The sequence below is a fragment of the Triturus cristatus genome, chromosome 10 (assembly GCF_964204655.1).
Source record: "Triturus cristatus chromosome 10, aTriCri1.1, whole genome shotgun sequence".
Lineage (NCBI taxonomy): Eukaryota > Metazoa > Chordata > Amphibia > Caudata > Salamandridae > Triturus > Triturus cristatus.
Window position 1 is genome coordinate 186,550,568 of NC_140593.1, and position 13,285 is coordinate 186,563,852.

Sequence of the window (13,285 nt, forward strand, 5' to 3'; positions counted from 1 at the left end):
CCCCATGCCACCCGCTCCAAAGGGCCCTCCACCCATCTCTGGCGCTCGCGCGCGCCCCGGTGGGATTCAGCTCTGGCATTCCACGAGCAGGCCCCGCCCCCAACTGATCGGCATTCAGAGCATCCTCTGACGTGCATTGTTGTGCATTCCAAGCTGGACTGGGGGGTGGAGGGGCTGGGGGTGGAGGGGCTGGCTGGTACACCCATCTATCTCAGTCACGGCAGAGCCCCTGAAACTCACTCCAGACAGACAACAGGGACGCATGGGTTCATTCAAGGTCACCCACTTGACCCATCCCCTCCCACGACAATTACAATGCAATGCTCTAAGCTGTTGTCATGTTAAAACCTTTTAATGGTGCTCACAGTTGCCAACCCCAAATTTAAATGAAGGCACGAGGCGAGGAGCCGGCATCAGGGGCGGTCTACACCTGCTGAAGAGACTTAAGGCTTTACACATGATGCACCCTGGTGGACAGTCCTCAAACAAATAGATATTGTACACTTGCCCAAGGTGTAGGAAAACAAACAATTCATTGCTTATTCCAAGGGTATCTGCGCCGAACAATGCAGTGCAGTCCTGTCTGGATGTAAAAGTGGAAATTACGCCTGACGTGGCTGTGGGCTTTGTAGATGGCTGTAAAACTACCACCAATCACTCACGGTGACCACTAAAAGGTTAAATCACGTGGAAAGGAAAAGCTGGGAGCCAGCTGCCCTCCGAGGATGTCTCTGCGAAGAAAAGGAACAATTCGGAATAAAGCCGTGTCCTGCCGCTGGCTGTCACCCAAGGTCTCCTGGGGAGTGGGGATGAAAGGGACCGTGGCGAGGCGGCATGACACTTCTTTACCCCCATGCCACCCGCTCCAAAGGGCCCTCCACCCATCTCTGGCGCTCGCGCGCGCCCCGGTGGGATTCAGCTCTGGCATTCCACGAGCAGGCCCCGCCCCCAACTGATCGGCATTCAGAGCATCCTCTGACGTGCATTGTTGTGCATTCCAAGCTGGACTGGGGGGTGGAGGGGCTGGGGGTGGAGGGGCTGGCTGGTACACCCATCTATCTCAGTCACGGCAGAGCCCCTGAAACTCACTCCAGACAGACAACAGGGACGCATGGGTTCATTCAAGGTCACCCACTTGACCCATCCCCTCCCACGACAATTACAATGCAATGCTCTAAGCTGTTGTCATGTTAAAACCTTTTAATGGTGCTCACAGTTGCCAACCCCAAATTTAAATGAAGGCACGAGGCGAGGAGCCGGCATCAGGGGCGGTTTCGAGCGTCTTTGGTCTGAAGGAGGACTGTCGTACCTGCTGTGACCAGGGCTGGAGTCAGGTCTCCAACGGCCCCGGGCACTAGATCCTGGGACTTGCACAGAAGCAGCCTTCGCCATCTCCCGGCAGTGAGCATCATCCCACACTTGCTTGCATGGGGCATGAACACGGCGCCGGACGGATGGATCCTCACGGCAAGACAATAGGGAAAAAATGGCGGATGGAAGCTCCGAAACTTTTTCGGATTCGGGGGCGTGTTCCTGCTGTTCTAAAAGGGCGTGGCTAAAAAGTGGAAAGAACAGCAAGAAACACGCCCCCGAATCTGAAAAAGACGGAGCCTATTTGGAGGGACGGCTCTCTCCTCCAATGGCTGGCCTCCGTTTAGGAAGCCAGCCAATGGAGGAGAAGCAAAAAGAGAGGCGGGCTAAATAGCCACTCTAGGAAACATTAAATCTCGACTTCCGGTTCTGCCTTCGGCAGACCGGTAGTCCTCGACCTAATAAAAAGGGAAAAACATGTGAAAGTGTTATGTGTGTTTTTTAAAGAAACGGCATAGATTGTAGAAGCAGGACACAGCAGTGAGATGCAACACAAAGGGTGCAAGGGAAAGCCAACAACACCGAGTGAGAGCAACGCGGAGTGCCTTGCGCAGAAAAGCAAATGGGGGAAGAGAGAGAGGAGGAGCTGGGTAAAGAAGCAGACAGGGGAGAAAGCTACACAGGGGCGGAAAGCAGACAAGGGTGATCGCATCACAGAGTGGCTGGAAGAAGCACGCAGGCAAGAGAGCGCGACACGGAGCGCAGCGGATGGACAGAACAGAAGTACAAAACGGAGACGCTAGAAAACACATGCACTCTATTGGCATGCTTAACCAAAAATGAAACAAGCGGCCGCACCGGGAAAGTGATGAGCAGCAGCGAGGAAAAGTAAACATTTTAACAAGCAAACATTTTAACAAGCATTGGCCGCGCAAAACGCGATGGTGGGGGATAATGAACAGGCATTGAACGCGCGAGACGCGATGGTGGGGGTGTGGGGGAGAGAAGCGCGAGTAGAGATAAGCTGGTGTGAAATAGCAGCAGGGAAGGGGGCGGAGAGGGGCTACGAGGGAGAGCGAAGTAAAGCCATATGGCTGCTTTGCGCGCGTGCACGCCTCGTGCACTGTAGCTCTATGCCAGGGGAAGCACTTTCAAAAACCCACTACAAAATGTCTCAAAGAGACAGCTTTCGCTGTCTCAGCGAGACCTAAAAAGAGACAGCTTTCGCTGTCTCAGCGAGACCTAAAAAGTTGAACCTTTGACGAACTTTTGCCCCTTGTTGATGGAGCCATCCCTCAGCCTGCTGTGACAGCAGTTCGTGCAAATGCAAGAGATGTTGACTGGGCCGGCAGGCTTCTCTAATTGGTGCTCCCTCTGGGCAATGGAGTACTTTACTCCCTCGCCCCGATGAAGTTATTTGCTAAATCAGCCCCTTGGTTACAAGACTTTTAAAAGGCACTGGAGTGTACATAACTTACACTTTCATTTAAAAAACACTACTGGGGAATAATGCGTGGTTTGTATAAACAATTACCTGACTTCGAACGTATTGTATTGATAAATCTCTGTCGAAAGCTGTGAGAAACCATGCTTATGGCTTAGTGGGCGCTATATAAGTGGTGGATAACAGTAACAATAAGGCATCCTAACCAGCGATGGGATTCCCTCTCTCGTCATTACAATTTTGTTCACATGACTATCAATAGGACATAACTATCTTATGACAATCTTTTGTGTTAGATGCTGCTTTTGCCACAGTGGGTCGGTTAATATACTTCTGTGATTTTATTTTCTAAACCACGATGCTGTTGTCTTTGTTCCGAGGAACGGAAGGAAACAATGCATTTTTCCCTATGCAAACTACAGCGCACAATGGGCAATCCCTGTTGCTGCCGATTGGTGCTTGAGTGAGAAGGGAAGCCCGTTCTGCGAGTCACTGGGAGGCAGGGGAGGAAGCGGGGCAGAGAGAGAGACCGCGGCACTTCCCGTCCTCAAGTGAAGAGGTGACAGGGCAGGCGGACGGAGCAGCCGGACCGGAGGAGAGCATGTCACCCCTGGGACAGTCCGCGTGGACAGCGAGCGTGGCGCTGCTGCTGATCGGGGCGCTGTGCAGCGGGGTCTGCTGGGCCCGGTCCAAGGCATCCCGAGGGGTCGCCGTCCCCTTCGTCTTTGACCCCGAGGCCGTGTGTAGCCCCCCGTGCCAGCACGTGGGGCTGTGCATCAGGAACAACACCTGCTTCTGCTCCAAGGGATACGAGGGCGAGCTCTGCCAGTATGGTAATTCGAATTAAATCTGCTCAGACTAACTACTACCCGCTAATAGTCATAGCAGCGAAAACCTGTTACCGCTTCTGTAGCGCGTTAATATATGCAGGCTGCTAATAACGATTCTTCCAGGCGCACGCGCAATGCTGAATAAACTGTCAGTGCCGCTAACTTTTATACACTTAGCACGTCCCATTCTCTACAGAAGTTTGTGTATTATTTCTTAGCATTGTGCTATTCTGCTTGGTTGGAGAATATTTTCAACACATATTTCAGAAACGGAATAAAGATAGTTTAATGACACAACAACGATGAAGAATTTAGACAGGTTTTGCCGGGCTAATTTTGGACCTGGAGATGCCTTATTTAGAATATTTGCAAGCCAGAGTAAAATATACGAGTGCACGTTTACGCTCAAGCTATGGTAAATAGAATTGTTGTGTAAATGATGTACGTGAAATTATTAAAATATGTGTAGAATTGAATTTACACGTGAGTGAGTGTGAGGGAAATGGACCTTTTTAACTAAAGTGTGTGGGTGGCGAGGGGCATTGGTGGAAGGTGGGGGCGAGCGCTAAAACGAGCTGGAATGCACGATATTCTTGCAGCTGTCGAAAAGGGATGTCCTGTTAAAGGAGGGATCTAAAAGTGTTGGATTTGTTGACCAGGGGCTGCTTCCAAATACAAAGACACTTTCACGGGCGAGTGCGCGTCGGAGACAAAGAACAAACTTGTTTGAAAGTGAGTCACTGAGCAGTGTTGGGTTGAGGGGGAGGGCGCATTAGCACCAAAGGTTTGTGTGCACATTTCAACATTTTTGCAATTCATGAGGCGGATAAAAGCATGGGTTTAAAAAAAAAGAAAAAAAACTTTCATCCTCATCATGGAAGGGGTTAGTTATTGTAAGAAACTCGCTCGTTCCTTTCCACATGGCTCCATATGAGTGGGGAAAGCTACTTTCCATTCCTAGACTTTCCTTGTACATTCCTTTGTAACCTAGTCCTTTGAAGTTCAATTGGAGTTAAAAACGTCAATTCCCTGCATGCATTGTCTGTTAAAAGAATACACAGGACTGGAAATATCCAGTTCACAGTAACAGCGATCTTTTAACGCCTGCCACAACTTTAAAGCTGTTTGATTTAATTTTCCAGAGTAAATCGAAACAGCTCTGAAAGTTTAACAGCATGAACATTTTATGGTAGCCGCAGCCAATGTATGAAGAGCATTGCATCTCTTCGATGGAGTCTAACCAAAGTAGATTTTTATTTTTTTAGGCAACAGACCTTTGGGAGAATAGCTTGGGTTACAATCTACTGAAAATGGACAATACTATTTATAGCGCCACTGATGTTGCTGCGCTATGTACACAATTCTATCACTGCTAGTGCTACTACTGCTGCTAAAGATAATACATTTTTTTTAGCCCTCCAAAAACATACCTGTAAATGTTTTATGACCTATGAAGAAGGAGGGAAGCTTCAGTGACCAACATCATATCAAACGCCATGTCACGTTCTTTTTTTAAAGTATTATTTACTTAGGTTTCTATTTAAAAACAGTGATCCACCCACGAGATGAAAACCTTTCATCTATCATCAAAATCAAACTAATCTGACAGGCTTGTCTGCAGCCCACCCTCTAAATCATCAATCATTAGCGCCTCATCATGAGTACGGCGGGTGAGCCTGCAGTATTCTGAGTGTAGCGGTCGGACCGCCACGAGACCGCTGGTTCCGCCGGGATCAAGGATGGGCTGGCGGTCTGCCGGCACTGGTGAGCATATTACAAGTTGCCTTTTCACAGCCCTTTTCATGGTGGTGAGCCCGCCATGAAAAAGGTGGCGGAGAGGCAAGTAAGGGGGCTCCCTGACGGATCTGGGCCTGGGGTTGCATGTGCAGGGGCACATATTTTGTCCCCCTGTTATTGCACCCCAATTCATGCACGGTGTGCCAAGCATGCTACACGAATGTGCAGTTGACGCTATCACAGCTGTGAGCTGCATGTTAGGCCTTCCTATGAGCCTAACAGTCGACTGCCGTGAGACTGATGCAGCACTGCCTGCCCAACCTGGATTCAATTCTGAATCTGGCGGGAGGGCACAATACGGCCTTGGTGGTCCTCCTGTGGACAGAGCGGTGTTGGTGCTGCTGGAGGACCACCAAAGTCGTAATAAGGCCTTTAGATATAATCATTTTATAAACAGTTTATATTCAGTCCACTCAATTGTAAATTAACTTTTTACCAAGAAGTGTTCCTCATAAATACTTCCACATCTGATTATACTTTATGGTGGTACTTGTGTTTTTGCATGTATCTTTTCCCTTTTATAAACTTTCCTTATTTTATTTACCCATATAGTGAAGGTATATAGCTCTTTGTTTTTCCAAAAAGTGGTAATGACTGTCCTTGCTAATAAACATGTGATGCACCATCTTTTTTTGGCTTGGGTCTTAATCCTAGATGTGAAGTAGATCCCAACTAAATGAGAATGGCATCTGGAAATATTTGAATATTTAAACATTTCAGTGGCATATCTTATCCAAGAAATCCTTTAAATTTGGACATAACCAAAACATATACATCCAATCATCAGCTCCTGAGCATCTTAGACAATCTTTACATATGTATGGATTTCTCTTATGCAATGACTTTGGGGAATAGTATGCCAATCACTAAGTGCATATTTGCATTCTTTTATAGTTCTCCCTTCTTAAAGCTGTTATGTTATGCCTCAGTGCCTCCCTTGAAACGGCTGGGCTGACCATGACTTTTAAAGATTTGTTCTTGTAGGTCTATTCAGATATTCTTTTACGTTCAAGTGTACTCAGCCCATTATACTATTCCTGTTGGGTATATATGTTTCCTAAAGATATGTACCACTAGTTATTTGGGGCTTTCTATGTTAGCAATAATAGATAACGCAGATATTTGGCCATGTATATGTCTATATGCAAAGTGACACCACCATATGGTACATGAAACCTTTTCACCTGACCGCTTCACATGTATTTATTTTACTGGCTATTTCCATGTATATATATGTCAAGGGTGATTCAGCATGTATACTGGGTATCTTTAGATACTGGAGTAATTGTTTATCTATCAATCAATCAATCAATCAATCACAACATTTGTAAAGCGCGTTACTCACCCGTGAGGGTCTCAAGGTGCTGGGGGGGGGGGGGGGGGGGGGAAGAGCAGCTACTGATCGAACAGACAGGTCTTGATTAGTTTCCTGAAGGTCAGCAGGTCTTGGGTTTGTTGCAGGTGGGTGGGAAGGGTGTTCCATGTCTTGGTGGTGAGATAGGAGAATGATCTGCCGCCGGTGGTCGTTCGGCGGATGCATGAGACCGTGGCGAGGGCGAGGTCCGCGGAGCGAAGCTGGCGGTTCGGGGTGTAGAAGGTGAGTCGTTCATTTAGGTATGCTGGTCCGGCGTCGTGGAGTGCTTTATGAGCATGGGTGAGGAGCTTGAAGGTGATCCTCTTGTTGACCGGGAGCCAGTGCAGGTCTCTCAGGTGGGACTGTGTCTTGTCCCTTAGGTGAGATTGTGTTACCTTCCATTTACTCGGATACACAAAATAGGTACGTTGGGAATTTCAGAAAATGAACAATTTGGTCATTGTATCTACATCCTAGGGCAAGCCTATAAAAAAGCTTATTTGGATGAGGAATCCTCACCCGCAATCTTTGGAATGCTTCATCATTGGCAATCTCATCTCACCCTGGTAAAATGGTACTATAAGGTCGAACTCAACCCCAGTTGTAAGGGAGTTCCTAATAGAGTGTAAGACTGGATAAACTGTAATCCAGATGTTCCTAAAATACCTTTGTGTAAACCTAATGAAAATACCTTTATTAAAAAGTACATCAGGTATGGTTAAAATGAATAGATGAGGGAACGTTTTTGGGTACAATGCCCTAAACATACCTAAATTAGCCAACATGTTTCTGCCCTCACTTGTGCCTGAAGCCAGGTCAGGCCAGGATTTAGGCCCAGATCTCTGTATTGGGGGTGAGTGTTTGACACTGTTCAGCATTCCATCCATAATTTGTTCTTTTTGCATTTGTCACCCTAAGTGAGACGGGCATGCCCAGATGTAGGTCCAGTGCTCACAATGCCACCGGAGTCAAGCTACCCTGGATGATGAGGGTTGATACTCCGAAACCGGTCCTAGGATGCTTGTTTCCAGTCTGGTGAGGACCTGGTCTGGTAGTTTGGGCTGGACTGTTCCCATGGGAGAAGGGTCAAGACTGATTTTCATATGGCGGGCCAAAACTGGAATAGCGTGGTGAGAAAAAAAACAATCGATTTAGGCCCAGATCTCTGTACTAGAGGTGAGTGTTTTCCATTGTTCATCATTTGTTCTTTTTGCATTTGAAGCCAGGTCTGGGGCTTTCATCACGGCTGTAAAAAGGAGGAAAGCTATTCTATATTCACTCATTCACTCATTCAGGATAAGCAGAGGAATTTCCCTACATTTAGCCTGTCACTGAGTTAACACTATATTTGGGCAATTACTAACTCCATGGTCTGGCTAGTAGGTGATGACCCCTGTAATCAGACATTCATCCAGGTGTTCACCAGGTAAATTACATATGCAGCCCAATAATTTACCTGGTGAACCCAGTGGCGGCTGGCAGGGAACGGGGGTGGCGAGACAGGGTGTGAGGGGAAATATACATTTAAAAAAACGTATCTTACTTTTAAAATGGCCGCCGTCTCGCTGCTTCTTTTCTAGGCGACGTTCAAACCAGGAAGCAGCCAGGCTCCCCATAGCCAACCCTTACGCTCCAATGCAGTGTTGTGATTAGCTCCTCATAGCCAATCATGATGCAGAAATGCAGCCTAATAATCGGTCTGAGCACCGTGGTTCGGTGCTCAGACAGGGACTGGGGGCCTTTGCCTGTTCCTCACTAGGCTGTGCATTACAGCCTGGTGGGGAACATTCAAAGTGCGCATAACTGTTTGGCCGGGCCAAGACGGCTGGCCAAGCAGTTCTGCACACTTGGAGAGTGCAAACCACTCCTCCCCCTGTGACCCCAGCCCTGCCCAGCCCCAACCAAGCCCCTTAGCAAAGAAAAATAAAATGATAATAACCAGGTTATTATCAGTTTATTTTTATTTTTTCTGCTCTGCGAGTTGTGGGGTAACGCTCATCCACCTTAGCGGTGGAGCCACCCTTGGATGAACCCTTTGACAAATGTGCCCCATCCATTTCTTTCTGTTTGCCTCCGGCATGGCATACTTATTTGTAAACATAGAGCAACTCTTGATGCCTATACCTGAAGGATCTGTTATATTATCAGTCATGAGGGTTTGTGAAGCTTCTCTGGCCTTTCCCTGGCTCTTTAGTACTTTCCCAGTCATCGCTTTCCCCTCCATTTGGATTTCGGCTATGCCTGGACTACTTCCAGCTCTTGTCCAATTTGATTGACCAGATATCAGTTATAAGCTCCTCAAGCTCGTATTTATGCTCAATGGTCAGGATACTAGTGTGCCTGAATCTCCCTTTGCCATATGCGCTGGGCCGGCCATGGTCTCTGGACACCAGAGCTGGACACTGCTTCCGTTTTCGTCGGATTTATGTTGTAGACTGATCCCAGCTGTCTGCATTTGTGTTCTATTATCAGCCCCTGTAGGCTTGAGAAGGTTGTGCGCATTTAGTGTATTGCCAAACCCAATATCTATTTCAGAGAACGCTACTTTCTAGAGTGAATAGTGATGATTTAGTCATTTTACTCTTATTTATTGGCTAGCCAGGGCCTTTCCTGGCTATAGTCAGACTGAGTTTTGCTTTCCGCACTGAGGATGTCAGAGCCAGAGCCGTCACTGCTAATCTAATTGTTCATGAGCACAGACAACCTTCGGTGCTTTCTTGAAAATTAGATGTAGGTCTCACTTTAAGTACTTAAATACAGGAATTGCCTACCCCCATCATCCTCCGTAACTGGGGTCTCCAACGCGGATTCCCAGCTTCCTTAGCGGCTTATTCTGGTGCTCCAAGGTGGAGTTGGTGAGGGATGGCAGCAGTTCCTTGAGCCTCTGATCAGGTTCAGGTCCTTTTCCCACAAGCAGACACTTCAGCAGGGGTGTCCTTCCGCGCCCTGATTTTGATCCTGTACACTGATCCTGCCCCATAGCTCGATTCTAGCGCCCTCGACTAATGTGTGGCTCTTGTACAGTTCCAAAATCGCCTCTAGGGCCCTCCGTCATGTTCTGAGGGTGTGTGGGATCTCCCTGGAAACACACCCGGTAGGCGCATCCCTCATCACACAATCCAAGCGGGATGTTGGAAAAACCCTCATGTCACTTTCAATGCGTTTCCTGATCCCAGCTAGCTCAGTCTGAGTTTTCAGAAAAGTCTACTACCTGACCCTCTAAGTTGTATTATGGTATTTTATATATAGAACACACATTTGCAGAACATCTTGGTGCTAAACATAAATAGCAACTTAGAAACGACACAATTAAAACCTATCAAAGTAAGAACTAAGGGTCATATGTATCAAGCCTTTTTTCCGTTTGCAAATGGGCAGATTCTCAGAATCGGCCCGTTTGCGAATTGGAAAAAGCCTTTTGGGATGTATCATCTCAAAAGGCCATCGCAAAATAGAGAATTGCTAAATTTGCGATTCTCTATTTTGCGAATGCAATTAAGGAATTGCAAATTGCGATTCCTTAAATGTAATTCTGGAAGCACCAGAAATTTGCTATTAAGCCTTAAGGAATTGCAAATTACCACCAACTTCAAGTTGGTGGTAATTTGCGATTTTCTTTAAAAAAAGCACTTTTTTTTTATTTTTTAAGAGTGCCATATGACGCACATACATACCATTAGGGCATGTATGTGCGCAAACGGTCGTGGAAAACATTAACTAGAGCCAAAAAATCTGCCCCATTGTTCAATAATATGCTGAGAATGGCCAAGGCAGATTGCAAACGAGCCGAAAGGCAATGGAGGAAGGACTTCTCTGCGCAAGGGAGGAATGGTTATAAAGCAGCACTGAAGGCCTACCACCGGCTTATTAGGAAAACTAAGGCTGAATACTATCTAGAAAGAATCGGGTCCGCTGAAAACTCGACTAGAGAATTATTTAGGGTTTATAAAGAGATCTCTTCTCTGGACTCTATAGCAGCGCCTACTGAAGGCTCAGCTGAACGCTGCAACCAAATAGCTGACTTCTTCTCTGATAAGGTGCTGACGATTTACTCCTCTTTCCCTGACGTGGCCCTAGCAGACCAGGACACATGGGTTAGGTCACGCCATGTAACTGTAGCTGAGGACGAGAGGCTTGACAGCTTTCTTACTCCCCCCCCTGAAATCCTGATTAATAGCTGCCGGAGTGTAAAGTCAGGTTCCCCTAAAGATCAGGCCTCCCCGAGAAGACTTGGAGGGTGTTTAGAAGCCTTGGAACCCTTTATCAGACATCTCCTGGAGGTCTCATTTAGGACCAGTACAGTCCCTAGCTGTTGGAAGGAGGCAGTTGTACTCCCCCTCCCTAAAAACCGCACCTAGACCTTGAATGCTTAGATAACTTGCGACCCATCTCTCTTCTTCCTTATTTGCCAAGATCGCAGAGAAAGTGGTTAACCAGCAACTCACGGCACACATTGGGAAATACCATCTCCTACACCCCACTCAATCGGGCTTCCGTGAATGTCATTCGACTGAGTCGGCCCTTCTTCTGGCTACTGAGACCATTCGGCAATTCGTGGATGCGGGTCAAACAGCGACCCTGATCCTGCTTGATCTCAGTGCGGCCTTTGATACGGTGGCCCACCAAATCTTAGTTTACCGTTTGAAGAAGGGAGGTGTGTCAGGGAGGGCCTTAGGCTGGCTCACCTCTTTTTTGGCTAATCGCAGCTTCCAGGTGAGGCAGGGTAAGTTCTACTCTAAGGTCATGGGATTGCAGCAGGGGGTCCCTCAGGGCTCAATTTTGAGCCCGACCCTTTTTAACCTGTATGTGGCTCCCTTAGCTGAGATTGCTGAAGGCTTTGGGATCAGAGTGGTATCCTACGCCGATGATACCCAGTTGGTTGTGTCCCTGACTCAGGAACAACAATCGGCTGCTCCCAATTTGGTGGCATGCCTTCAAGGACTTGCATCCTGGATGGACAAAAACTGTCTAAAACTTAACGGCGATAAGACCGAGGTACTGGTGGTGGGAAAAGCACCTTCTGTATGGTCATCTGCTTGGTGGCCGCAGAATTTGGGCCCCACTCCTGCTCCCTGTGCCCAGGCAAAAAACCTGGGGGTTTGGATGGATTCTCACCTCTCCTTTGAATATCACACCAGACGGGTTGCGGGAGCCTGTTTCGGAGTACTAAAGGGACTCAGGAAGACATTGGACATATTGCCTGCTGCAGCCAGGAAGACCTTAGTTCACGCACTCGTGACTTCCCGCCTCGACTATGGGAATGTCCTCTATTTGGGTGCTACAGAGAGGTGTATGCAGAGACTCCAATGCGTGCAGAACGCAGCGGCCCGATTAGTCTTGATGCGACTGAGGAGAGCCCCCTCTAAACCGGCTCTTACCTCCCTACACTGGCTTCCAATTTGGGAACGAGTCCGTTTTAAGGCGCTATGTGTGTGCCACCGCATTATGCATGGGACCTCACCGGACTATTTGCGGAACCTCCTCACCCCCTATACTCCTACCCGCCGCCTTAGGTCTGAGGGGAGGGGATTGGTCTGTATCCCTGCGGTTAAGAAAGCCAGGATGGGGGGCCGCTCTTTCCGATTTTTGGCGGCCCAACTCTGGAACAAACTTCCAGTGAGCCTCCGGCTGGAGCCCTCTGAGGGCATTTTTAGGAAGAAACTGAAGACTCTCCTGTTCCCTCCTGGATAGCTCTCAGTAGCCTGCTCTTGCTGCTCTCACCGTAGCGTGGGGACACACTGTCTTAGTGTAACCAGGCGCTTTATAAGCTCGTTAATAATAATAATAATAAATAATAAAAAACTGTGCACACATGCATATTTCAGGGGTGCAACAGGGTGTCCTTTTGGCACCCTTGCAACCTTGAAATTGCATTCTCAATTTGCGATTCTCTAATTGGTAATCGCAAATTGAGAATGTCTTCCCATTCATTCCTATGGGCCTCCTAGCCCATAGGAATGAATGGGAAGGTATTCCTTATTTGCAAATCTTAATTTGCGATCTCAAATAAGGAATATGTAGGATTCACAACATTTTTAGCAAATCCTATATACATTGCATTTTGCGATTCTCTAATTGCAATTTGCTAAAAATCGCAATTTGAGAATCGCAAAACTCTTTTTTGATACATATGGCCCTAAGTAACAAGAAGGCCATTCTAACCTATTGGTTAAAAATCCCGATGTTTCTAAAAAAAAAAAAATAATTAGATTTTGCATGCGCATCAATAGGCCTGTAAGTTCAACGAATCAAAGTCTACGTGCATATCTTTCAAGCCTGTCTTGCTTTTTTGTTTAGCATCTTTTTGCACATTGGAATGTATAGAGTCAAACTGGCAGAGGGGGTGTTTGGGAGAAGGATGTGGTGAAAGCGAAAATACATTTACCAGTGGTGTCAGTTAAAAATACAAGAATGATTGACCTCGTCCTATATGACATGCAGCATCTTGACACCTTTCTACATGACAATAACTGAGTTATTTCTCATTGACATAAGGGCAAATTTCAAATAATGGTATGCTATCTTGTATATCCTTCTGTGATTTTATTC

The 13,285-nt window shown here is 47.1% G+C and overlaps 1 protein-coding gene across 1 annotated transcript in view; it reads left to right on the plus strand.

Moving 5' to 3' along the window:
* The first annotated feature begins 3,237 nt into the window (after positions 1-3,237).
* The window catches only part of LOC146789186 (uncharacterized), a 112,708-nt gene continuing 102,660 nt past the window's right edge, over positions 3,238-13,285 (plus strand). The window contains exon 1 of the mRNA XM_085630021.1: positions 3,238-3,588. Coding sequence (XP_085486147.1) covers positions 3,357-3,588 — 232 coding nt within the window. The 5' untranslated portion in view covers positions 3,238-3,356. The remainder of the gene's footprint in view (positions 3,589-13,285) is intronic.